At 54.3% G+C, this 27,601-nt stretch overlaps 1 protein-coding gene across 2 annotated transcripts; it reads right to left on the reverse strand.

Moving 5' to 3' along the window:
* Nucleotides 1–1,036: 1,036 nt before the first annotated feature.
* Sult4a1 (sulfotransferase family 4A member 1) lies at nucleotides 1,037–26,504 on the reverse strand. Of its 2 annotated transcripts, none has more exons than XM_036208743.1 (7): nucleotides 26,246–26,500; nucleotides 17,432–17,562; nucleotides 15,943–16,023; nucleotides 15,394–15,520; nucleotides 11,844–11,938; nucleotides 5,121–5,259; nucleotides 1,037–2,551 (listed from the first exon to the last, which is right to left on the reverse strand). In XM_036208743.1, exons 1-7 carry the CDS (start codon nucleotides 26,412–26,414, stop codon nucleotides 2,439–2,441), a joined length of 855 nt encoding a protein of 284 aa, XP_036064636.1. In that variant the 5' UTR covers nucleotides 26,415–26,500; the 3' UTR covers nucleotides 1,037–2,438. The 2 variants fall into 2 exon arrangements, with proteins under 2 accessions (XP_036064636.1, XP_036064637.1); XM_036208744.1 differs by lacking the exon at nucleotides 1,037–2,551 and adding an exon at nucleotides 3,693–3,808 and having other exon boundaries at nucleotides 26,246–26,504.
* Nucleotides 26,505–27,601: the final 1,097 nt, after the last annotated feature.

The raw sequence follows: 27,601 nt of genomic DNA on the forward strand, positions 1-27,601 counted from the left end.
CAACCTCCCAAGCCCAAGTCCTCCATATGAGCTCACTGGTGGCAACACTTATCTTTTGGGAAATGGGGGATGTGTGTGCTGTGCATACATGTTTACGCTTATGTACATGTGGGTGCATGTGGACACGTGGAGGCCAGAGATTTACAGTAAGTGTTCTCTTTGCTTGCTCACCACCATCTATATTAAGGCAATCTCTCACTGAGCCTAAAGCTCACCCATACAGGCGAGCCTAGCTTTTTCTGTGAATCCTGTCTCTGCCTCTCGAGTACTAAGGATTACAGGTGGCTGCATTCACGTACTGCTGGGGATTTGTCCTCAGATCTTCATGATTGAACAGTATAGGCTTTAACTACTGAGCAACCTTGATCTCGATGGTCCATGACAGCAATCCTGATCCTGAATGAGCCCTGAGCCTCCCTGACTCTTTCTGATTGTAACTAAAGCTCCAGAAGGCAGGGTCTTCTTGCTGCCGAGCACAGCACTTGGTACACATCAACGCTGAGGTCTCTGCCTAAGCTGAGGAGTTATAGGTAGAGCAGGCAAAGGAGTGCATCACCCTGTGTCCTCTGAGCTCCCTGATGTGTGTCTAAGGGAAGATCCACCCAGGTATAGCAGGGGGACACAAGATTACTAACCAGCGTCCACATTCACCCTAGGCTCAGAGAAAATGGTGACTTGCCCCAAACAGTACCAGGGAAGATGGCCAGGAAGGGCTGGACCAGGTCAGTCTCCACCCCACCATGCCCTGAGCTGGAGCCAGAGGCAGGTAGGCTGCGGAAGCAGAAGAGATCCATGGAACACCAAAACCCCTCCCCTCATTTCTTCTTTCACTTCCAGGCCAAAGGTCACTGAAGTAGTAGATGGGCTTCAACGTTCACTGAAGTTGGCACAGGGATAAAACAAATTCTGCCTCATCAGAAGCCACCCCAGGCTATTTCCCTCTGTAGCCATTCCCAGGGGACAGGGCAAGGATGGGGCTCACATTCCTCTGAGGAGAATGCACAGGGGCCCTTCCCCAGTCAGCATACACACCAAACAAGCAGGGAGGTGTCTTTTATTAAAGATGCAAGCAAGCACAGAGTACCATGTGTGGCTCCAGAACATCCGTACAGTACTAAAAATAGAAAAATAGAAACAAAATTTCACAGAAAGCAGCCTTCCTTCCCAGACACACAGGAAAGACGCTGCCATGCCCACCTCACAGAGTCATGCACCCGGCCCACACAAGCTTCTCCCTGGACAGAGGTAATGCCAGCTGCAACCAGACTTGCTTCAGAGACCACCCACAGCAGGCCCCTTCCACAGCCAGAGCCTCCCACCACCATGCTGGGCTCTTCCTAGCCTGGTAAAGAACAGAACAAGTTAGTCCCCAGCTGCAATCTGCTGGTCCACTTCTCATCTGGCCATCACTTGGGCCAAATTTGAGCCAGAAGACAGCAGGTGTGTGTGTGTGTGTGTGTGTGTGTGTGTGTGTGTGTGTGTGTGTGTGTGACATCGCTCCCTCAGACGCTCTGAGGATAGAGATGCCCACCAGATGGGTGGGCTTACCAATCTTATCTGCACGGAGAGCATTCAACCTACAGGCTAGGTCTCTTAGGTGAGAGGGTCGGCTTAGTGGGGGGCACACGGGACAGCAACCACGGATTTTAAAAACCGTGCTATGTCGCATCTCTTGCCCGCAGGAGTGTGTCAGTCACTGCCTTGGGAACAAAGAGAAGGCTGTGGTAGACACCAATTCTGGTGTCTGTGGGGACTCTTGACACACCACCAATGCCTTCAGAGGCCATCTGCAGCCTCAGGCCAGCTTCCCTCTAGGAACTTCCCTTGGGCTCTTCTGTTCTAGGCTCAGAGAGCTGCATGCTGGAGGTGTTTCTAAAAACGGCCTGGGACAGGCCCTGGCTTGGGTGTCATGATGGTTCTGGAAGACTGGTTAGACCACAGGCTAGACCCACCTATCCAGCTCCCCCACCCAACCCCATGTGATCCCAACCCATCCTTTGATCTCAGAACAAGGTGGGATGGCTGTGCCTAGAAAAAAGACTACAAAAATTACAGTGAACCCTGAGAGCTTCCTACCATCCTGGTACAGTCTGCTCCTGCTCTCCCACGGAAATGGACTTGTATTTGGTTGACAGATATTTATTTAGATTTCCAGTGAAAAGCGCTATAAAATACAGTGAATAACATGGGGTACAGGGCAGACAGTCTCGCTGCCTGTGCATGTGGCATGGCCACCACGTGGAGACCCAAATGCTACAGGCCAGGCAGCTGCTGTGGACAGCATCATCACACTCCTCGCTCTCTCCACTGGGCTCGTCCCCTGCTGTTTCCACGCAGCTTCCAGAGTGTGTCCAGCAAGGAATAAATGAACGCAAACAGGACTTTTAGCTAGTAGAGCATCTGGGGACCGTGAGCATGCAAGTTCGCGGTTTCTGATATTATAAATAAAAGTCAAACGTGAGGTCACACTTCCCCATCTTCTGTTTATACACTAGGTCAAACTTCTCGTTCATGGAGACAGTGAAGATGTCTTTCCAAAGCCCGACTCTTCCTGCAACACAGACCAGAGTAGAGCTGGCTGTAGCCACCAGTTTCTGGACAAAGGGGAGCCTTGGGAATGGATCCGGACATTTCCAGATCTGTGTCTAGACTCCTCTAAACTTGGCCTGCTGGGTGGGAGGGGCCACCTGAGCTAGACCGCATGAGTCCTGCTTGCAGTGGGAGTTCCCAAAGTCTGGAGGGAAGCTTTGCTACTGCTACTGCCACCTTCTGTCAACTCTGCACCAGCCATCACACAGACCCACACCCGTGACCAAGAGGGACTTCACCTCTTGCTCCAGGTTAGCTCCCGGAACCTACCACAGCAGATGCTCCCACCATAAACCTGCCAGAGAGGAAGTACTGTGGGCCGAGGGGAGTGCTCTAAGGAGTCCTTGGCTCACGGGTCCACAGCACCAACTGCTGTTGGCACAACAGTTGCCTTCTGAGAATTTGAAAAAGTAAAAGTAAAAAAATCATCCCAAGGGCCAGTAGGAAGCTTTCCTGAAGCCATCAAGGGTGGAGTTTTCTAGAAGCCTAAACTCAAAAAAAAAGTTGGGGAAGGCTTAAAATGAATGAAACATCTCCATGGCATAAACTCACTTTCCAGGCTGGATACAAAGCCTGTCACACACAAGAATTCCATACCTCAAGGCCCTGTGAGACTCCCCACAGCCCCAGCTACTGTCCCAGTCTGGTCAGAACCGGTCCGACAGCAGGGGGATGGGGGGAGGATGGGATTAGGAGTTCGCATTCCAAACCTCCCATCCACAGGAGTGATGAGGTTTGTGTATAGGCTTTGTGCTTTTAAACAAGCAGGATTTGCTTGTGGGGAGGGGCAGTTCTGAAGTCAGGACTCTTGTCATCTCCAACAAAAGCCTGGCTCAGGTCTTAACCTCAGCATCTGTACCAGCAGGACTTCAGATCTGCAGCCACAGCCGGGCTAAAACTCCTGACACATCAGGACTTTCTCTTTGGTAATGAGGCCTCATCTGTCTGTGTTGGAAAAGTAAAATAAAAATTGTTCTTACCACCCTCTAATGATACCAAAGGGACCAAATTAGAAGCTTCTAGACCAACCACACTATAAATATAGTTTTCCACGATTATTTTTTTTTCCCAGCTGAGAGGAGTCACCCACCTGGTTTAGGATTTGGAATCAAGACAATTTATGCTGTGACATGAACCAAATTTATGCAATGCAGTCGGCTCCCCGAGCCCCTGCATCCTCGCCACCTCAAGGCGATCTTCTGAGTAAAGAGGCAATGTGCTAAAAGAAAACAAAACCACAGAACTGAAATAAAGCAAAACCAAGGCCAACAGTGACAGCGCAGACACCTCTGAAGGAGGGTGTGGGCTCTAAGCGGCGGAACCCCTCCGCGCGGACCACACACACACCACACGCAAACCAAAAGGGGGCGGAGGAGGCGGTCACGGACAGGGTTAACAAAATATGACGAAAGCAAAACTGAAGAATGGCAAATAAACTTGAAATAATAAGTGCCTGTGATGCAGCCAGGAAACACGGGACAAGGGATGCGGTGGGTGAGCTGCTTTCTGGGGGGGGGGGGGGCAGAGTTTTAGTCAGGCCTTCTCCAGCAAGGTCCTGTGCACTTGACCCTTAGCAACTGCGTTTGGCCCCTAGCAGCTGGGATGTAGAGAAAAGCTGCTCCACGGCTGACAGAAGACACATTCCTGGAGGCAGCCAGGAGAGCCCAGCCTCTCTCCCCACCTTGGACACCACCCAAAGTTCTAAGATCTTCCCTCACAGCTCCTCACCCTCTAAAAGTCTCCAGTTCACACTGCTGGCAGCTGGCTTCAAGCCTAGACCATACTTACCCGGAGAGGATTTGTGGAACATGGCCACCGCTCTGAGACATCCTGGTACTTCAGTACCTGAGCTGCCCCGCGAGCAGCAGCTAACACATGCCCTGTGCAGAGCTGAGGAACTGAGTCGGTGGCCCTGGGAGGATTCCTATCTGAAATACTGTCTCCAAAGTGTTCCTGCCCACCAACTGCCTCCCGCCACCTATGTGTCCCACCTCCATCTGGACCACCTCCACAGTGCCCTGACTCTGACTACCCACGCTTGGCTGCCCTTAGGCTGGCTCATTTGTTCTCTGTGCCACTTGAAACCCAGAAACCCCTCTCTTGGCCAGTATCCTCTGGGTCAGAGAGGGAAAAGAACATCTCCTCGCATGGGATCCATCTTCCGTCCACCACAGCTCACCACTCAGAGCCACTAAAAGGAAGGATGCTAACTAAGTCAGTGGTCTGCCCTGTATTGCAAAAAACCTGGCACCACAACCCTGCCTTGAGTTTGCTCTGTGGGCAATTGACTTGAGCCAGTGAGAATGTTCGGTATGAGCACACTTTGCTCAGAGCCTAAACCAGCCCCAGTAGCTGCTGCCCCTTTGAACTGTAACACCATGTGTGCAAACGGACAGGGCATGCTCCACTCCTGGAGCACTGTGCCCTCAACAGGCACTGGCCAGCAAGCGCTGCTGCCCAGCAGGAAATTAGCCCAGAGAGTCTAGGTGGACAGGGACTACCTGAGCGGGGAGGAGGGAGGGGACACGTACCCCGGCCCACAGGCAGGGCCTCCGCATTGCAACACTGGTCCACCAGTTGGTGGCAATGCTCGATCAATGACTCCAGCTGGGCCTTGTCACAGGACACACCCAGGAATCTGGCCAGCTGCTCCACCATGGTCACCAGGTCCTGGAAGACAAGGACAGAGAGCAGAGCAATCCATCAGAGGCAGCATCCAGGGCACAGGATTGAGCTGGAAACTGAATTCATGGCTTCCTTCCTCAGCACTCAGACGACCAGTGTGGTAATCAGCCAGGTGATGCTGACAGGGATACTCAGCATCTCAAAACTCAAAACTCAAAACCTGCAAGTCTTGGATTTGAACCCATGGCTCTGGGAAGAGTAGGGAGGTGTGGGGATGCAAGTCCAAGGACTTGAGAGCTGTGGCTCATTTGCAAAGAGCAACAGCAAAGAATATCCATCACTGGCAAGAGTTCGGTGCCCACCTAGCTTCTGGAGTCCTCTGCACCCACGAGTGCCCCAGTGCCTACCCACCTCATCTATGGGAAGGTGGACTAAGGGAAGTAAGTCCTATTACATTCCTCACTGGACAAAGAGCCATTTATAGGCCCCACACTGCCAACAACTGAAGGCAGAATGCAGCTGGAGCAGGCATACCACTGTCCCCTACAGCGGCCATGTTCTCCCTAAGAAACGCTGAGGCACCTCCTATCCCCAGTGGGATCCCTGAACCATCACTCCCAAATCCCTGAAAGCCTGCTGGCAACTGCCTCGGCCAAACATTAGGAGAATGTTGGAGACTGTTTCCTCTCTAGAAGGAAATTAGCACCTGAAGCCTCAGGAGGTCCCAGTTAGACACCGGTATGGGGAGAAGTTCTGACTGAATGTGTGTTAACATGAGCACAGACATGTCAAGGACCCCAATGCCTCAGACCCATGGGAAGAGCAAAGCCTTCCCCTGGTCCATATGTGGATGCTGACATATGTACAACTTCCTCCCCGCTCCTTCTCGATGTTTATGTCCTGAGGCGGCATCCCTACAGAGACCTATAGCAAGATGAACTAAGCTGCCTCCTTGTTCAGCAATAAACCCAATGAATTTCCCAGCTGCTGCTAGTGCATCACCATCAGGGTGCACGTCCCACCCAAGCCCAGACTTTCTGTATGGGTGTCTGTCATTTCTCCATTCCCCATCACCCCAGTTAGGTCAATCCCTAAAGCTGTGCAAGGTTCTGGCACACACTGGTTAACTAATGTTTTTAACAGGCTGTGGTGGATGTGTCCGCTCCTCCATGGATTCCCGCAGCACCCACCCACCTCACAGCCTTGTTGCTGGTGTTCCCACTCTTCATTTCCCAAGGACACAGCCCTAAGGTCCCGTGCACAGCAATAGCATAGTGGGTTGTATGAACAACAGGCATCAGAGCAAGTGCAAAGGAAAGAAGAACCCACTTCTACTAACCCTGGCATTTAAAGGGTAGAAGAACTGGCCCTCAGAAGAAACCACCCAAGGAAAGGGCTGCAGGAAATAAGATAGATGGCAGAGATGCTCTGTAGGACTGCTTTGCTCCAGGCAGCTCTGCATCCATACAGCACCCTCCTTGGAAGGTGGACGGCTTCTGCATCTGGCCACATGTTAAAGGAGACTGTTGGATGGTTACCAGGCCAAACCTGACTACACACCTCACTCATCTGAGCTGCACTTTCCACCCATAACCAGGGACTAGAGTGCTGGCCAGCCATCTGTCATTATCGGGACCCTCATTAGTAAGAGATCACCCCTCAGGGTGACTGTGAGGAGGAAGGGGGTCTTACTTGGGGCACCTGGGCACAAGCCACAAGACAGGACTGGCAGCAGTGAGGCAGCTGAAGCAGTAAGGGAGAGGTGGGGGAGGCAGCCCAGAGTGGAAAGCATTTGCTGAACAAGTGTAAGGACCTGAGGTCAGATCCCAGAATCTGATTAAAGCTGGATGCAGTAATCTGCAATGCCAGTGCTCCCACACAGAGATGGGCGCCCCAGACAGGAGAATCCCTGCAAGTTCATGGGCAAGCCAGCCTGGCATGCACTGCAGAGAACAAGAAACCCTGTCTCAAGCAAAAGGTGGAAAGCAGTGAGAACCAAGGTTGTCATCTATCCTCCAAATTCACAGTGCAACAGTGCAATGCACACACCTCCACTCACACCACACATAAAACATACTTACAAGTGTATACACACACACACACACACACACACACAGAGAGAGAGAGAGAGAGAGAGAGAGAGAGAGAGAGAGAGAGAGAAAGTGGGGCCATGGAGAACATGCAGCTCTGTCTCTAACATCAAGACAAGAGAGTGCCTGCCTGCCTAGTCCACAGCCTGGAAATGCAGACCCTCACTCATGGCTAGTTTCCTACAGTAAGATGAGAACATGAGTTCCTAAAATGTAATCTTAGGGCCTGGAGGGATGGCTCAGTAGTTAAAAGAGCTTGCTGCTCTTCCAGAGGACCCAGGTTCAATTCCCAGCACCCACATGATGGCTCACAACTGCCTAACTCCAGTCCCAGGGAAACTGATACACTCTTCTGGTGCCCGTGGGTACGGCATGCATGTGGGACACGGACATAGATGCAGTCAAAACACCCATATGCATACAATAAAAATTTTAAATGAAAGCTGGCTGGTGGTGGTGTTCGCCTTTAGTCCCAGCAGTCAGGAGGCAGAGGCAGGTAGATCTCTGTGAGTTCGAGGTCAGCCTGGTCTACAGAGCAAGTTCCAGGACAGCTAGGGCTAGAGAAACCTTGTCTCAAAAACAAACAAACAAAAGTAATCTCAGGTCCCTAATCTCCATCAAAGACATCCCTAACTACAGGTAAGGTTTCTGGAAAAATCAACAATGCTGATTAGACACTAAAGCAACTGACTTCAGTGGCTGGATATGGTTGAGGGTATCCCCTCAGGGAGCTCCTGTTACAAGCTTTGTCCTCGGGGTGATGCTGATGGAATCTAAAAGGCAGGAGCAGGGGCTGGAGAGACGGCTCAGCCAGTAAGCACATACACTGCTTTTCCAGAGGACTGCAGTTCAAGTCCCAGTCTCCACATCAGGTAGCTCACAACTGCCTATACCTCCAGCTTCGGGGGATCTGATGTGCCCTCTTCTGGTCTCCACGAACACCTGCACTCATGTGCACGAACCCACACACATATCCATAATAAACAATAAAAATAAAATGACTTTTAAAAAGCAGACAATAGTGGCCAGGCGGTGGTGGCGCACGCCTGTAATCCCAGCACTCGGGAGGCAGAGGCAGGTGGATCTCTGTGAGTTCAAGGCCAGCCTGGGCTACAGAGCTAGTACAGGGTAGGCTTCAAAACTACAGAGAAACCCTGTCTCGAAAAAACCAAAACAAAACAAAACAAAAGAGCGGACAATAGCCATGTGTTTGATTAAAAGATTCCCCCACAGGCCCAGGTGCTGGGGTTTGGTCCCAAGCTTGTGAAACTGATTTAGAAAGCAACTGAAATCTTAGGAGGCCTGGCCTAGCTGGGGGAAGTAGTGACCAGGGAGTGGGCCTTTGAGAGGAATCCCCAACCTCTGGCCCCTCTTGGCTTCCGGATCTCCATTAGATAATCAACTCCTGCAGCATGTCCCCACCCCACCACAGGGTCAGAATCAATGAGCAGACCATGGACAGAATCCTCTGAAAGTACAAGATAAAACCCCCTCATCCTCCTGTGATTCTCTGCATACCTGGGCCTCCAGGCTACCTGGAATCTTCCCATGGCTGTGGGGTCACTACCCTGAGAGTCTCAGCCACCACAGTGGGTGCCCACTGTGCCCTCTGAGTTACCCCAGCAGGACAGCTGTGTCCCACCAAGTGGTGAGCACCCTCTGTGAGGACAAGCTCCACGGCACAAGCCTTCTCTCTACTTCTGCTACAACGTGTTTTCTGGTACTCATGAGCCCTAAATGCTCAAGCCCAGCCTAGGGTAACCACAGAAAGGGCATCTAGGACGGGGTACTTGGTGGACACCACATCACCACAACTCCCTATGATCAAGAGCCATCATCACCAGGGGCCCCTTCATAAGCTCCTCCCCTCCACCCGGAGTCCTCAGCACATTCCCGATCAGATTTCCAAAGCCATGTTCAAGCCCACACAGGGCTGTCTCCCTCTCTAACACCACCTCCAGTCTGTCTGACCTCTGTTCCAGCCCTTCCCACTAACCATCACACTCCCCTGACACAGCGGGCAGCATGGCTTGGTCCTGGTCCACCATGTTCAGAGGACGTCTGGACCTGGCTCCCTGTGGCCCAGACCTGTGCACCCTTAGGGACCGCACTGTGAAGAAGCAGCTTCCACTGTTCCAGCAAGAGGCCTGCACAGGCTTTGGACGCTCGGTGCCTTGTGGTACTCTCAGTCTTCTTGTGGAAAGGTAGGTAGGGTGTCTCCACCCTGCAGGTCCCTCTATAACTCAGAAAGCAATGGCTGAGAGCCTGACGCATGCTGCTGATTTGAACACATGAACACACATACAAAGGAGGGGTAAGGCAGCCACTGACAAGGCGGCCTAGGAGCAGATGAGAAGGCAACCTACACAGATCTCTGAAGAGCATTCTAGATGGACAGAGCAAATGCAACAGCCTGAAATAGAAGCTGGAGGAGCCATTTCAAGCAATAACAAGGTGGTGGCGGTGGTAGGGGGAACAATGTAGCCAGGGACTAGGGAACCACTGCATAGGTCTTGATGATCACCCACAGCCACGTGGGCTGTGAAAGGTAAGTGGTAATTCATTTTAGCACCAGCAGGCACAGCTGCTGTGATGAGGACTTCATGGCAAGGCTGAGGAGGAGCCAGGAGTCAAGTCTGGGATCACGCCTCAGTAACAGGCTGGAAAGATGCAGGCAGGGACAGAAAGACAGACAGACCTGGGCACAAATGGCTGAGGAAGTGTGAGGAAGGACAAAGCCAGTGGGACTTGGGACAAATAAGAGAATTCCACCTGGCTGGGCAGTGGTGGTGCACGCCTTTAATCCCAGCACTCGGGAGGCAGAGCCAGGCGGATCTCTGTGAGTTTGAGGCCAGCCTGGTCTACAGAGCGAGATCTAGGACAGACACCAAAACTACACAGAGAAACCCCGTCTTGGGTGAGGGGGAGGGGAGAATTCCACCTGAGCAACACTAGAAGGCAGAGCAGCCCATCATGAACTAAGACAAGGACTGCTGAGGCCCTGAGGATCCGTGACAGAGGCTGGCTTGGGTGCCCTGAGTCTTCAGTCTCCCTTGGACGACCACATGGACACGCGTCTTGGGGCATCTACAGACAGCTCTGTGCGAGGGGAGATGAGGGTGGCAACGTGGCAGCCAGAGAAGGGAGGGACGGGTCATGTCATTAGAAGGCTAGGTGACGGGAACCCAACAACCATCACTGACTGTAGCAAAGTAGGGGATCACTGGGGACCATGACAGCACAGTGTGGGAGCGGTGGGGCAAGGGCAAGAGGGGGAGGGTTTGCAGGGAGGTGAAGATAAGAGGTGCTGTGGGTATCACTCTGTAGAAATAAAACACTGATTGGCCAGTAACCAGGCAGGAAGTATAGGCGGGACAAGCAGAGAAGAGAATTCTGGGAAGTGGAAGGCAGAGGCGGAGAGAGACTGGCCAGCTGCCGCCATGACAAGCGAGATGTAAGGTACAGGTAAGCCACGAGCCACGTGGCGAAGTACAGATTAATAGAAATGGGCTGAATATAAGAGTAAGAGCTAGACAATGGTAGGCCTGAGCTAATGGCCAAGCAGTTTAAATAATATAAGCGTCTGTGTTTTCATTTTATAAGTGGGCTATCGGACTGCTGGGGCTTGGTGGGACCTGGAGAAAAATCTCTCCAGCTACAAAGAGTGAGACACTGAGAGGGAGAGCGGTCAGGGCCAGGTTTGCTCTTGGCCAGTTTTAAGAAAGAAACTGCACGCCTTTAATTCCAGCACTCGGGAGGCAGAGTCAGGCGGGTCTCTGAGTTCAAGGACAGCCTGGGCTACAGAATGAGTTCCAGAACAGCCAAACTGTCTCCAAAGCCAGAGAGAACAGAAACAGAGACAGAGACAGTGAGAGAAACATCACTACACCCAAGCATGGCAGTGGAGATCCTGGGAGACATACAGCTATCATGACACTTGATATACTCACACACTGAGCGTTCCCCGCCTCTACAAGCACACTTATCAGAGTCTTACAGAACAAGGCTTCAAATCCACACCAGCCAATGCTAACCTCCTTCCTGGAGCACCCCAGGCTAATATGCAAAGTCACAAGCATCCTAAAAGCTGACGCAGAAACGGCAAAGGGGCTCAGCTTTGCCAGCACACTGCCTCACACGATCACCAAGGTGATGGTACTGAGACAGCACACCAGAGTGGCAGAGGTCCTGCTCCTGTTGCTAAGGTCCTGGTTCTTGGCTTTCCACAGCATCACACCACAGCGAGCCAGTCTGGAATTTGTCCTGGGAATCAACCTGTCCAGATAGAGGCTATGTGCTGGACTAGGGACTTGAGCCCAAGCCTCCTCTGTGGCCCACATGCATCCCTGGGCATGATAATGGTAAGACATGAAAGGAATTATGCAGATCTCTCCCATGCCACCCTCTGTGGCCTTCTGGCTCTGCATAACCGGACCATGCCTCCACGTGGTTCCAGAAGCACAGAGTCCTAGCACCACGGACAGCTCCAAAACCAGGGCCAGCGTCTCCCGGATGGACCTCATCTCCCCAGCTACTCACCCGGTGCATGTCTTCATACTTGAGGAAAAGCACATTTGCATCCATGCGATGTTCCCAGAACTCCTGAACGTGCTCAAACCAGGAGCCATAGCCCACTGTGGAAACACGGAAAGGGGTATGTATACATACAGATGTGGAGGGAACTGTGCAGGCGATCTTGCCCCCACAGGAAGCCCTGCTCCTGCCCAGTTGCTGTGAGGGCAACTGCAGGATCTCCCAGAAGGAAGAAACCATTAAAGGTCCTCCTCACCCCGCCTGCTCCTGCCAACACTCCTTTGCCCCTACCCAGGACACATACGGATGCCCTGAAGACCCGACAAGGGTTCTGAGGCTATGAGGACACGGTGTGTACACTAGTTAGTGTGAAGAGACAAGCAGGGTAGGTTGGGGTGTGGAAAGCTCTAAGACAGCTCCAGAACAAGGCCCTGCCCCATGACTTCTGGTTGACTCCAGGCATTCTCAGTGAAACTTGCTATCTAAAAAGACAGATGGGAGCCCTGTGCTGTCACACAGGCAACGTGTGCCTCAGCATGGCCCTGCCTGGTCAGGATACCGGGTCTGGGCTGGGCCCCGGCAAGTGTGAGAGGGCTCAGCCCAGTCTGTAAACTATATCACGGCATTCCTAGTGACGAGTTCCAACGTGCTCCCATCTCTCGGGCTGAGCTGTGCAGCCCTGGAAGGGTCTTTGTACCATGCTTCCACAGGGGTCCCAGAGCAGGACTCAGTGAGATGCTATATACAGGAGTGGTACCCTAACCCTGCTGAGCAACAGGAAGGGACCAACTGGATGAGATGCAGGGGCAAGAATGGGGCTCCACCTTCCAGGCTACCTGCAAGCTCCCTGGGTAAGGAGTTGTACCGGGGCACAGTAGACCTGCACAGGCACACCCTACTCAGACACACCTGGATGACCTCTGTAAACTCCTCTTAGAAAACATGTTCACTTTACACAGAACTGAGTCTCAGGAAAGGGCAGTGGCAAGCCAGTGGGGCCTTGGACCCTGATCTGGATCCATGTGTTCAGCTGAAGCGGAGTTCAGGCAGATGAAGTCCTGGGGTAGGAGGAAGGTAAGTAGCCTCGTAAAGAAAGGGGAGAATTCTCCCCACTCCCAGAGAAGGCACAGGACTGTGAGATGGCCTGGACCCCATTGGGTCACAAAGACACTGCACAAGAAAGGCCAGCCAGGACCATGAACAAAGTAAGGCATGCTGACTGCTAACAGTGATAACAAGAGCACCCCATTGCCTCTGTACCTGGGGCCACAGGGAAAAGGGATGCACATGTGCTTGTGGGAGCTAAGCCTCCAGAGAAAGGGCCCTGCCATGACCCTCTGCTTCTCTCTGCACCTCACTCTGCTGAGACCATAAAGCCACTTACCCAGGGCCTGCAGGATAGTATAGCACAGCACAGCCCCCGCCCTGTAATATGGCGCCTTTGGAATACTCCTCACACTGCACAGGGCAGTTTCTCTCCACAGACCATTGCCAACACAGCATCTGTCAGGTGACCATGTCCAAGATTCCCCCATGTACTTGTGTCATAGGGAGACTGTCCATAGAGCGCCACAATACTCTATCAGGGACCCTGTCCAGAGGTTCCACACAGCATGTCACTTGACCTGGGCATCACTTAAGCTCAGCCCTGGGGTCTCAGGCCACCACCATTCTCGTGCAGATCTTTCTCACAGTGCCTGCCACCTTGCTCCGTCTCTGCTCTGTCCAATACTGGGGACACCAAACCCAGGGCCTGACATGCTAGGCAAGTATGCCTGCATCTCCAGCCTTCTTCCTAGCTTTCATTTTGAGACAAGGTCTCATTAAGTTGACCAGGCTACCCTTGAATTCACTCTGTAGCCCAGGCAGGCCTTGAGTCTGCATGTGTCCTGCCTTAGTCCCCAAACAGTTGGGATTACAGCCCTGTGCCACCACCCAGGCTATGAAATTGTGGTTTTTTGTTTGTTTGTTTGTTTTGTTTTGTTGTTGTTGTTTTTTTTAATGATCCTTCTCTTAGCTGCCACTTTCTTTTGAGCCTTGGGCAGGGAGGAAAGGGACCATGTTGTGGTCACTGAGTGGCTAAGAGTAGAAGAAAGTACTTGAGCACCCAAGTCACATGCTTTGAGAAGGATGCAGGCCAAGAGTGCATGGCCTTGACCTCTGAGGCTTTGCACTGTGAACAGGGAAACCCATGTCAGGGCAGATTTTCACAGCTCTGGCTGAGAGTACACCAGGCTGAATGTAACAGATTCCTGCTATCACGATGGTGCTGTGCCCACATATCTGTGAGGCAAGAATGGGCGCCATGACGGAAAGGTACAATACTGTGAGCAGAAGGGGGCACACCTGGAAGACTGCAAGGGGCACCCCGATATAGTGCACAGGGAAAGAAGCTGGGTGGGACCTGCAGCAGGCTCAGGGGAACAGGTGCTGCCATTTCCCACCACGCATGTGACCCAGCCCTGGGCACAAGGCATAGCTGAAACCATGTTTAACAGAAGGAAACGGATCACTGAGGCTCCTGTGGATTTCCTACTACAGACAGCCCAGAGTGCTGTTGCAGCCTGGCCCATTCTCCAGGGCCTTGTGTGCACCACTGCCTGAGCAGGAAGCTCCTGGAGGCTGCCCCGAGGCCTGCTGCGCTTGAGGTTTCACCGTTATACCCTCTATTCCCATCTTGCCTCACAGCCTCCCTGCAGGACCCCCGGATGAGCCACACAGAGCTCTCAGTGCGTTCTGAGACCCAGGGCTAGGACAGTCTCAGTGCGGACTAATGAAAGCATGATATAAGCCATTTCCTATGGCTGGGTGCACACCACACAGTCCCTTGCCAGCCACAAGACCCACAGAGATGTGGGGGTGACTGGGAGGAAGTGGGAACACAGCCAAAGAGGACCTGGGACAATGGCTCTAAGGAGACAGGTGGCCTGCAGGGTGAAGAAAGACAGAGATGGGAGATGGAGCTGCTTCCTACTGTGGTCCCTGACTTCCTAGAAGACCACTGGGGTGGGGTGTCCAGGCCCTGTGCCTCCCGGGTCGGGAAGGAGCCAACAGGAAGTATACACAGCATTCAGCCCTGCACACCCTGCTCCCCAAGTGTGCTGTCCCGTCACTGCCGGGCCTCTGAAGTCCAGCCCACATGATGATTCACAACCACCAGCAGCCTTCCCCTTGGCATCTACCATTCACAGCACAGAGATCTGGGCCTCTGGGTTCACAGCTTTCTTTCTCGCCTCATTAAGAACCCAGGCAGGAAGGACAGGTGAGTATCTGGAGAACCCTTGCGGTGGTGGTGGTGGTTGGGGGGGAGGGGGACAGGACTCGGAAGTCTCAGAATCTGCACTGCTGCACACCACCTCTAAGATCCACGGCTCCCCAGCCTCGCCACCTCCACCATGTGGTGATAGCGTAAGCCTCATCTGCACAGGGGCGGGGAGGTGCCGTCACACACGCCGCCGCCGCCGCCGCCGCCGCCGCCGCCGCACCTTCCAGGAACCCCCAAGCACCCGGCTGGTACGTGCGTGCGAGGTTAGAGCTCACACCCGCTGGCACTTACGTTTATCGTTCATGAACCGCCGGCAGAACTCTTGGAAGGTGCCCCGGTAGCTCATGGTCCGCAGTGAGCGGTGGAACTGGTAGTAGGACACGACCAGGTCCTTGGGGTTGCGAGCCATGTAGATGACCTGCGGGTAGAACAAGGGGGTCACTCCCTCTCCTCCCGGCCAGGTGTCCTCTTGCTCGCGAACGGATGTGCTCTGGTGCTCTGGCCCCTGGGCCGAGTACGCAGGATAAGCCTGTGACTATCTTACTGTGTACTGCTTTATCCCGGCACAACCGTAATCCGTAGGAAACAGACGCCCTGGTGAGGGCTGGTGGCCTGGGAACTTGAGGACGGAGGACAGGGACAAGAACAAGAAGAACCATCCTCCAAGGTGAGAGAACACCCCTCACTCCCCGGTAAGTCATGGTCCAAGATGGTCCCTGGGCCGGGGGGGGGGGGGGTATCCCTGCAGTGGTGTCAGAAGCCTAGGATTCTAAGTGAGGAAGCGGGGGGGGGGGAGGGGGGGGGGGTGGGGGGGGGAGATGGGAGATGGGGATAGGTTACCTTGGAGTCCCCATTGTGGAGGTCGGAGGGCAGGAAGCGGTAGGGGAGGTGGCTCTTGATGAGTCTGGGAGACGTCAGTTCCTGCAGAGAGAGATATTCGCTGCCATATTCGCATGTGTGTGTGGACATGTATACACACACACACACACACACACACACACACACACACACACACACACCCCTTCCCTTCCAGGGCCTTTCTAACCACTCTGGAAGGATCCTGACTAAGCAGGACTTAAGTACCTGCTCTAAGCAACTACCCCCTTGAGCCATCTGGACATGACTCGCAGATGGCTGGATCCCAGGAGTTGTAATGAGGGGGTCGATCCCTTACAGACATAGGGATTTGGTTTGAGTGGCTGAGAATGAGGAAGGGTCTGTGGGGCAGCAGAAACACAAAACATGGGCATAAAATAGTGCCTGTGAGAACACGGGGGTGTCTAATTTTAAAGCTTCCAGCCACCCTCCATTCTGATCCCACAGCAGCCCGGGGAACCATGGACAGCAGCTTCCCCTCCACCCCTCGGCTCAGACTCATCCTGTCTGCTTCCCCTTGGACCACAAGTCTTGGTGTCCATTCAGCCCTCCGCTCCTCTCTTCCTTCTGGAAATTCCTCAGACGGCTGTTGCCTCCTGATGCACTGTGCCCGGCTCTGTAACCATCAGGACTTCCTGCCCCGAGGTGGGAACTGCCCGCTCACTACTGCACCAGGAGCAACACCAACCAGCATGTGAGGCGCTTAGAGCAGAGACACTGGGCACTTCCAGTGTTTCCTGGGGAGGAGCCAACGTGACCCGGCACAAACTTCAGACAGGAGGGTGACCTCCGGGTGCCAGGTCCAGTCAGAAACAAGCTCAGGAGGGATCTGCTGCCGTGACATGTGGTCGAGCCTCTCAGAGATACAGTCCTCATTGAGCAGAAAAGCAAATAGGAGAGGCGGGGGTGGGGGGTAGGGGGTGGCGCTCTGCAAGGCCTGAACTACAGAGGCAGCAGGGGATGGAATGGAAAGAAAGGTCCAGATATCGACAGACAGGATCTCATCATACAGCCCAGATTGGCCTCGAACTCATGTAATCCTCCTGTCTCAGCCACCCCAGTTCTGGGGCAATAGGTAGAAGCCACCACACCTAGCTAATTTCATTGTTGATACCAAGGATTTTATTCAAACATGTCCATCTCAGCTCCCTTGACAGATGAGGGAGGGAGCTGAGGCCTTCTTTCCCACCGGTAGTCCCTCAGTCCATGACCAAACATTTCCTCCCTGCCTTGCAGACTCCCTGAAACTGACATCAGTCGCCTGTACTTGACAGGTCCCAGGGTCCTTAAGGACTCAGGCTGAATTAAGGGCTCAGACCTGTCAGTTTCTCTTCTTGGCTAGCTAAAACTTCCTGGAGGCCCTCAGTTGTTCCCATGAGCACTCATGAGCCCCCTAAGAAGCCACTCTGTCACTGGGCAGGCGTAACTGTGGAGGAAGGGATCACACGGGTACCTTGATGATGTCCAGACCCGGCTGTGGGTACTCCAGCACTGGCAACTGCTCATCAATGTTCATCAGGCCTATCTCATCAGGGTCGGCGCCCTGGCTCACCAGGTAGACCACCTCCTGCAGCAAGCTTGTACCTGGGTGGAGAGGTAGGGAAGGGTGCTCAGAGGAGCCACTGGGCCACCCTCACAGCCAACAAAACCCCTGCTGCCTGAGAAGCGGGCACAGGGCTCAGCGAACAAGAGGATCCCCAGAGAGACACCAAGAGAGCCCCAGCCTGAGCGTGAGACCTCAGCCCACCACAGCTGCTTGTGCCCAGCCTGGAGCTTTCCTCAGCATTCATTGGGGCAGGACAGCTGGGAAAGCAAGCAGGATGTAGCTGCCACTCACAGACCATGGTGGGGACCACTCTCAACTGAGGCTTCCAGGGGTTGAACTTTCCATTGGATTCATGAGCAACTAAGCTCAGAGGGTACAGGTATAACCTCAGCCGCCAAGTGATTCCTTCATCTGTCCAGTGTCCACTAAACTAACTAAGCACACATGCCACCCACGCTCCTGGAACACATCGAGGGAAACAAGACAACAGGCATATATACCAGATTGTTCCTGAATTTGTCATTCATGAGACACACAAGTCCTGAAAACACACTGATATTTACACTGTGGGACACAGTGCCAAAGAAGGATGAACATGTAATATCCAACGTGGGGAGGACCCAGGACCAACGGCACCACAGTGTGACTCTGGCTGTTCCTTTGCAAAATGTGCTGCGAGAAGAGAGACCAGGGACCACGTGAGGTGGTCACTCACTCAGAGACACAAAGGAGACCAGTGTCTCAGATCTCTCTCTGCACCTCATGGGAGCGGGGTGTGGAAGCAGGTTCACACAGAGACAGAAACCATCTCTGCCTGCAGCAGCCTGCTCTGTGCAGCCTGCTCCCTAAGACAGCAGGAGATGGCAAAGGCCAAGGAAAGACCTGAGCCCACACATGAGTCATGCAATGTAGAGAGGAACCCACCAGGGAACAGTGGCCCACAGGGCTAAGGATCTGAGAGTAAACCCCCATCTTCCCAGAGCAGCATGACACGGATGGGTCTCCTGCTGAATCTGGGGACCACCCCTTCCCTCAGACCCAGGCCCATTGTCTCCAACCTCAGTTACTTCCACAATGTCCCATGATTCACAACAAGGCCCAGGAACCAGAGTCCAGCCTTAGCCTTCCTCTCTGTTCCCTCCTCATGAACTCAGCCTCTCATCCAGATCCAGTACCTCCTCCCCCAAAGCCTGCCTTCTCAGAAGCCCCAGGATCACTCACAGCACATGCTGCCATCTGTACCCTTGCTGCACTCCCACCATGCTGAGCCTGGCAGCACCCAGTGCACTCCAATCCCTGTGCAGAAGATGCATGCGGCATGCTGCCTGGGCTCTGCTGGGCTCCAGGGCCAGGCAGGCCAGCCAACCAACCAACAGTCAGCCAGGAGCCAAGGGCGGCAGGCAGACATGTCTGCAGTTGTCCAGCCTCTGTGCCTTCCCAGAGCATTGGGAGCAGGTACTGTCCAGAAAGCTAGGCCAACCTCCCATGAACTCAAAGGAGAGAGGGACACAGCTGAACACACTGTCCCTTCACATTGGGCTGTCTGGCCTTCTCTGGGTAGCCTCATGCAGCCCCACCCCCAGAAAGCCAGACCTTGCGGATAATGCACACATCCCACCAGGCCAGCAGCGGAGGTGGCTCCTCTGTAAGAGCCCTTTCTCCTTGCCTCCTTCCTCCACATGTCTATTCAAATGTCATCCACCAACAAAGGTCTGTCATCAGCTGCCCTGTCCCCCATGCTGTGCCAACAGCCCAGGATCCACACACGACATCCAGATCTTAGCTGGAGCCAGAAAGCCACTGTGTTTCAGTGGTCCATTCATCCTCCAAGGCCCTGCCACAGTTCACATGCTGATGAGGCAGGATGGACAGGGGGCAAAAGCAGGAGGCACCAGGGAGCAGATCCCCCAGGGAGGAAGTGGCCAACATGAAGTAACAGAGAAGCTTTGCAGTCACACAGGGAGGGCCCTGGGCCATAGCTGGAGTAGGAAGGTCAAACACACACACACACACACACACACACACACACACACACAAATGAGGCTGAAAGGTCAGAAAGTGCTAAGGCCACCGACCCCAGTGAGGCCAGCCTGTCTGTCACTCCTGGTGAGCACTGTCCACTCAGGCTCAGCTAGCTTCCCAGAAAGGCCCTGAAATGAGTCTCTCTTGGGTCATCTTTATGGTCTATTTTTAATGTGCCCCATCCTGACTTCAGCCCACATAGGCCCATGTCCCAAACAGACCTGAGCTGTATTTCAAAACCACCTCCATCCACAAGTCCACCCTTACCTCCACTGTGTATTCATGCCAGGAACACCACCCATGAGAGCCAAAAGCAGCGATTTACCTGCCAGCCACTTGGGCACACATGGGCAGCACTAATTAGATTCAGTGGGTTTTTGTTTTTAAGTCATGAAGTCGGGAAGGGGAGGTACTGAGGGGCCCAGGGGGGATATGGAGGGGGAAATCAGATGGACATGACCAAAATACATTTTACACGTGTAGGAAATTCTCTACAAATATGTAAAGCTATTACATTAAAAAAATAATAATAAAGAAAATAAAACCTCCCTTCTACAGAAGACACAGGAAGGGCCAGTAAATGGCCTGCTTGGGTCAAGGCTGCTCAGTGGCTGAGCAATCGTGAGTATGCAGATTGTGGGTACCCCCGAGCCAGGACAGCCATGCATGAGGACACGGTGTGTAGCTTCCCGTCACACGGCACCCAGCAACAGGCTAATAGGATGGGCTGGCTCCTGGATGACAGCCTGTGTGGGTCTCCTAGCTACCAACCCTGGGCCTCAGGAGCAGGGTATAGAGGTGCCGGTCTCCCAGTGGGTCACCAAGTACAGAGTGGCAGTTAAGGCCACACCAGAGCTGAGAAAGAGCGAGACCAGGGGCCACCATCCCACCGGGACACTTTAAAATACACAAAAGAAGATGGGGCCTCCCACGCTGCCTGGAGGAGGGAGCCCCTGAGCTCCCAGCCTGCTGCACCCCAACACACACAATCTGCAGGGAGAACAGCTGTCAGCTGGGAACACAGCCAGACTCTCCAGAGGCTCTGTGTGTTGGTGGACCAACGCCATCATCCACAGCTCACTTCACTGACACAGCCAACGCCTGGGTGGCAAAGCCTCAATGCCCTGTGGTGGCTGACGGGACGCTGTGATCTGAGTCCTAGGTCGAGATGCATGGAAGGTCCTGGAATTCACCTATTTTCCTACTTTTTGGCTTTGTTTTATAAAACTATTCTTCTACTTCATGGCCATTTCCTCAGCTAGACCCTGCAGCCCAACACTTACCATCCCAACTCTTAGACTTTCCCTCCCAAGACTTCCTGGAGCCCAAGGTACTTCTGCCAATCCCTCCTCCATGCTGCTTTTTCTGAGAAGGCATGGAGGACACGCTGAGGACAGAAGCCATCAAGGCATGAGAGGGGACACTCAGGACACTTCTCAGTGTCTTCTTCCTGCACTTAAGTGTCTGTGTGTCTCTGTCATCCTACAGGAAGCCTCACTACTTAAGCCAAGACCCTCCTAGGTGGGAGTGGACGCGAAAGCAGCTAAGGGGTGGGGCCCAGGTGTGTGTGCTCACGTGAGATGTGGGGGGAGGGGAAACAGACACAGACACACATATGCATGCACACAGAAAGGATGGGTGGGCAGACACAGACAGGCAATCTGACAGAACACAGGTCGATCAGCCTATCTATTTCCCTAACGAGGACCAGTCATTTCTAGTCCCCAGGGGTCTCTCCTATCACACAGGTCAGTTCCTTGGTGTCCATGTTCCTCCAACCTCTGGTGTGGGGCTTCCGGGAGAGGACAGGCATCCTGTCTAGGACAGATGAGGCTGAGAACCTCACCTCTCAAAGTATACCTTCCACCTAACCCTCATTGCTAACAAGGCCTATGACTGCATCCCCATATCCACAGCCTTTTGGAGTCAGTGACCCCAAAGAAACCCCATGGGGTGACCTCGTCACCGATTCCCAGGGCTCATCTTCAACCAACATCTGTCCAATCAAGCCTGATCTTCCAGACTGTCTACTGTCCACATGGACTCCGGACTGTCCATCACTCCTGATCAGTTTCTAGAAGTTTCTAGAACAAGGAGAGCTCTGTCTGCATTGTGTTCCATCTGCCTCATGGAGCCCCCACCCTGCTAGCTGCTGATTGGTCTCAGCTGGTAATTGGACCAAGGTGAGATGGGAACAGGAAGCCCTGGGACACACCTCACCTGTGACGTGGAAGCTCAGCTTCCACTTGGCCTGGGAGACAGGACGTGGTCCCAAACCCATCAGGCATCCTTTTCAGTGGCCAGAACCCCACTGGACACCAAGAGGAAGTAGCAGCTCCAGTCACCAAGTGTGACTTGCTCTTTCTGTTGAGACAACATCACATGGCTGGGCTGTACTGGGTCCCACACACACACCTTGCCACACTACAGAAACCCCCAACATTCTGGAGCCCCATCCCTAGTTGTTAAGTCAACACAGCCTACAGGCATCTGAGGAAGTCTCCATCAAAAGACTGTCCAGCTCACACTGGCCTGTGGGCATGTCTGTGAAGGATGATCTTGATATGGGGCCCCACCCTGAATACTGTAGGCAGCAGCATCCCTAGACAAGTGGTCTTGTGTGGTGATATTTTATTTGTACTGAAATGTGATTTTATTTGTATATTAATGAAGTTGCCTTGGAGTCAGAGCAAGCTATAGCAGAAGCTGGGTGGTGGTGGTGCACGCCTTTAATCCCGGCACTTGGGAGGCAGAGCTAGGCAGATCTCTGTGTGTTCAAGGATACAGCCAGCATGGCGACACACGCCTTTAATCTCAATACCAACCATAGAAGACCTGGAGGTCTGCACAGACAGGCAATGACGAGGAGGTCATGTGGTTGGGTTTACAACCAATGAGAAAGCAGAACAGAAAGTCTATAAAAAAGAAAAAACACACAGAAGTAGCTCTCTTGCGGAGAGGAAAGACAGAGCAGCAGTGAAGGGTAAGGTTTTCAGCTCTCAGCTATTGCTCTGACCTCTTGGCTTTAAACACTGCAATTGGCTGTGTTTCTTATTTAACAAGACGGTTACATCTACAGTCCTGGGCTGTGTAAAAAAAAAAAAAACTAGCTAAATAGCATGAACGAGAGTGAGCCAGCAAGCAGTGTTCCTCCATGGTTCCTACCTGCATGCTCCTGCCTCGGATTCCTGTCCTGCCCTCCCTCAATGATAGATTGGGACCTGAAACTGTAAGCCAAATAAACCCTTTCCTCCCCCAAGTTACTTTGCTCAGTTTTATCACAACAAGAGGAAGCACACGAGGATGCCCAACCTGGTCCTCCAGTGACTCCAGGAGCAAAGGAAAGACACAAACCACTCCCTGGGTCCGTTTCCTCGCAATGCCAATCTCCTGGGCCTGCAACTCTCTGAGTGGATACTCACTCAGGTGGAGGACACCCCTGCCACCCAGGAGGTGGCAGATGCCACCCTGCAGCCGTTAGTAGAGTGCATGCTGTACCCCTTAAAGAGCACGTACCAGAAAACATCGGGCAGGTGCTCCTGAAGGAAGAGCTAAGGACAAGTGGGGCCACCTGGAACCTCATGAAGGCACAGAGAACACCTGGGTGCAGCTCGGCCCCAACAATCCTGCTGTCGCTCTAGCCGAACCACGTGACCCTCTGTGGTCAACACAGACGTCTGGCTGCTGCTCTCTACATTTCTACCACTGTGATGGCCTCCCAAGGCCGGCTGTTCATCCCAAAGCCAGGAGGAGATGGGAGTAGAATGGTTCATCTATACCCCCCTGGAGTAAACCTAGGCACTCTGCAGACACATGAGTGAGCTGCAAGTCCAGCTTAGACAGACTGGGAGCCGTCCCCAAACTAAGATCACACCTAGGTCCTCGCCACCTGCCTTCCTCGGCAGACTCTGCCCCTTCAGTGACTGGGGGCTCCTGACGCTGAGGTGGATAGCTCCTTGGTGCATGAAGGCACCCGTCCTCAGCCCTGAACCCACACTTCCCTTAGGCAGGCACAGGTTAAAGGACACTAGCAATAGTCCCCAAGCACAGGGAAGAGCTGGCAGTGACTCCTACCTCTCTCCCAGAGGCACGGGGCCTGCGATGCATCCACCCTATCTCTCCAAGGGTCCCGTAGGCTGGGCAGACGGCCACAGAGGCAGCCTTTCTCTAGTTCTGGTTCCTACTCTGTCCCAGCTGAGGTCACTCCCCTAACTGATTAATGGAGGGCCACTCTCCAGGACCCTAACCCCACTGTCAGGACAAAACTCCCAGTCCTGGAAGTTACTGAGTGCAGGAAGTGTCAGGAGGGCTGGGGACAGCCAGGCTCACCCCTGACAGTGGCTCCTCTCTGGGTGGTGTGGTGGGTGACCCCAATGTCATCACCACTCACAAAACACTGGGGGCATGGCATTGGCACCCACAGCAGTAGTGTTGGTGCCAAGGCACTGAAACCGCACAGTGACCCAGGGCTGGTCAGCTGACTTCTAAAAAGAAGAGTAGAGAGAAAAAGTGGGTGAGGACCCAGAAAGGCTTGAGCCTGGGGCACTCACCTCAGCCTGGAACCAGCCACACAGGTGACCACCAGAGCCACTGTCCCCCGCTGTGCTGTGGGGGCCCCCACCCTGCCCTACTCAAACACACTGGGAGAAGGAAGTTTAGGAGCCTAGCTTTGGCCAGCTGCCCCAGAGCCCTGGTGTTGGATCCTGGAGATCCCTGGCTCACCTGTGCTCTAACATGGTGGCCTTGAGGAGGGAGGGACAGGGAGCAGACATGGGCAAACGGATAGACACACCAAGAGCCACCAGACCATAGGACTGTCAGTTTCAGGGAGGCAGCCGCGCAGGATGTGGTGGGGAGCACACAAACCGAGTCCCTGAGCCCCCACTGGGGTCTCATCGCTGGGAAAGCATGATGCTGATCGCCGATGCTTTCCCCCAACTCTGGCCTATGCTTCTCTCGCACTCGGCGCATGTTCCACACAAGAGGTGAGTCCATTACCCGGAAAACCAGCATCCAGCCAGCGGAGGTGGTGGAGGAGGACTCCAGGAACCCCAGCACTTGAGAGGCTGACACAGGAGGATCAGGAGTTCAAGGCTAGCCTCAGCTACATAACAAGTTCAAGGGCAGCCTGTGCTACCTGATACCCTGTCTCAACAACAACAAAACAAATTGGCACCTGTGGGGTGACTCAGTGATAGTGCACCCCAACAATCTCAGCACCAGGACGGCTTAAACAGAGGAATGAAAATTCAAAGCCAGCCTGGAGTACACAGACAGATAGACAGACAGCCTGGAGTACACAGACAGATAGACAGACAGACAGACAGACAGACAGACAAACAGACACACACACACACACACACACACACACACACACACACACACACGTTTCTCATCTGACTTCTCTCTGCAGTATCCCGGAAGCTCCCCAGAACCCACCAGGCCCCAGAATTGGGTTTCTCTCACACCCACCAGCTCCCCAAGTTCACAGCTGGGCCTCCAGCCTGGCCACTCCCTAAGCCCCTTCCAGTAACTCATGCCTCTGTCCCTCTTCGCTAGCAGCTACGCCACAACCCACAACCCCAGCCACACCCCCAGGTCCGAAGGGCTCTGAGAACCAAATCTCCCACAATTCTCAGAGTCCAGGAGGGGAACTGGCATCTTTCTTTACCCATGTGCACATTCACATACTTTGTGGTGGGACAGTCCACCCATGAGTCCTGCGTAAGTACAGCCCCGAGGCTGGGAGCACAGCTGAATGGCAGGCTTACTCTGAGCATAAGGTTGCAAGGCCCTGGATTCATCCCAGGCACTGGCCCAAGAGACAACACCAGATTCAGCCCCCAAACCAGCTATGGAGCGCCCAGTATGATGACTTTCAGAGAGTTCTCTGAAATCAGATCCTAGCCAAGACCCAGCAGGGACTTAGGGCTGGGATGAGGGCTCTGAGTTGGTTCCAGCCTCAGCCAGCCCTGCCTGTTTCCTGCCATGCCTCTTCCAAGACAGCCCAGCAGGCTGTATGTCCGGCGGTGGGTCAGTGCCTGCACCTGGACTTGGCCCCAGGGCCTTTGCACCCCCACCCTTGCCCTCAGAGCATCCATCATTCTCCGGGAGGATGCTGGGCAGCTGCCTTAGAGGCTGGGACTCCACCCTGGGTGACACACTGCTTACATTTTCTCCTGTAAACCGACTGCTCAGATACAGCAGGGTGATGGCCAGCCACCTTCTCAACTACCCTGAACCTGCAGGACAGCAGTCACAAGGACGCTCTCCAGGCACAGCAGAGGAACCGGAGAGCCAGCTGAGCTCCTCCTACAGACCCCAGAAAAGGCATCACACGGCTGTCTCCACACCAGGCCTGGATGGCTAGGTGGCTCAGATTCCAACCCAGCTGTGTGACCTTGGACAAGCCTCCTCCCCTCTCTGATCCTCTGCCTAAAAGCTCTACCTTGCATGGTTGCTGGGGACCCGTGTGCCCTGGTCCCGCCTGGAGACAGAGGCAGCTCGTAAACAAGGATACAGGGGTACAGAGGCCGGTCCCATCCCCCACAGAGCCCATGCTGGAGGAGCGCCCGCCGCCCCCGCTGCCGGCACCACACGGGGAACCGGACAGGACCGGGGCACAGAGAGGTTGAGCGACCTGCCCAAGGTCACACAGCCGCGCCGGCGCCGGGCACGGGCGCAGGGTTCCCGACTTACCAGACTTAGGGTAGGTGACGATCCACACGTCGCTGGGCCGCACCGGGAAGTCGGCGATGTCCTCCATCTTCCCGCGGCAGAAGGGCGGCAGCCGCACGCCATGGAACTCGAAGTACTTGCTCTCGAACTCGCCCGGGGTGCCCGGGGTCTCCGCTTCGCTCTCCGCCATGCCGCCGCCCGGCCCGGCCCGCAGCTCCAGGGCGTGACGTCACGGCGCCGGCGCGGGGCTCCGCGGGCATGACGTCATGACCGCACCCACGCACGCCGCGCCCCGTGACGTCGGGCGCCGAGGCCCCGCGCTTGCCGCAGAGGGGCGTCCCGGTCCGTGCCGCCGCCGCCGCCTGTCAGTCATCGGGGCAGGGGCAGGGCCCCCACGCCCTGGAGCAGAAACGGGGCATCTGCGCAGACCCAGGGGGCCGGGAAGCCTCACCTCCAGAGAAGCTTCTGATGCCAGAGATGGAAAAGTCCGCGTCAGAGCGCGGCTGACAAAGGCAGCGCTTGGAGAGCCTCGAATCAGGTGCCAGAGAGGACTCCCCCAGGGAGACACCCTCCCCGCCTCCGGGCAGAGGGGACACCCCACCCCAAGCAGAGAACTCCCCCGGCAGATAGGAACCCCAAAGTGGGCCTCTCCAGGTAGAGAGGATCAGATCCCCCAGCAGAGAAATCTCCAGACAGAGAGGCCCCCCCAAAGAGGACATCCCAGGCAGAGGGGACCCCCTCCTCTAGAGAGGAAACCCCATGAGAGAAGACCGCCCCCCCTGCAGAGAGGACCCCCAGAGTGGACCCCCAGGCAAAGAGGAACCATCCCCACGCAGAGGGGACCTCCAGCAGAGATGGCGCCCTTGGGAACCCCCAAGCAGAGACGACCCTCCAGGTGGAGCCCTCCACCTGCCTAGGTCTGTAGCCTCCTTAGACTGGGAATCGTACTTCCAGGAGCCACAACTGGGGGAAACAGCTAACAAGAACCCAAGGGGCTGGGAAGCCGCTTAGGAATAGAGCGCCTGCCTAGCTGGTGTGAACTCCTGGGGTCAGTTTCCCCGCACTGGAGAAAAGGGAAACAGACAAACATTGGGCTTGCACACACTTGTCATCCCTGCAACTGGAAGGTGGAAACAAGAGGATCAAAAGTTCAAGGCCATCCTCGGCTACATAGTGCATTTGAAGCTAGCACTGGGGTATACCTGAGAGCCGTTCTCAAGGCAAGGCTTTGGGGTTGGCTCCTTTTGCTGCCTAGCACAGGAGATGCACAGAACCTGCCTGGGTGCAGAGAAGGGGAACGGGACCTGCCGGCTTTCCTCACAAAAGGGCATTATGGAGAGCAATTAGGGTGACAGGAAGGGGCTGCTGCAATCAAAG

This window comes from Onychomys torridus, chromosome 16 (genome assembly GCF_903995425.1).
Source record: "Onychomys torridus chromosome 16, mOncTor1.1, whole genome shotgun sequence".
Lineage (NCBI taxonomy): Eukaryota > Metazoa > Chordata > Mammalia > Rodentia > Cricetidae > Onychomys > Onychomys torridus.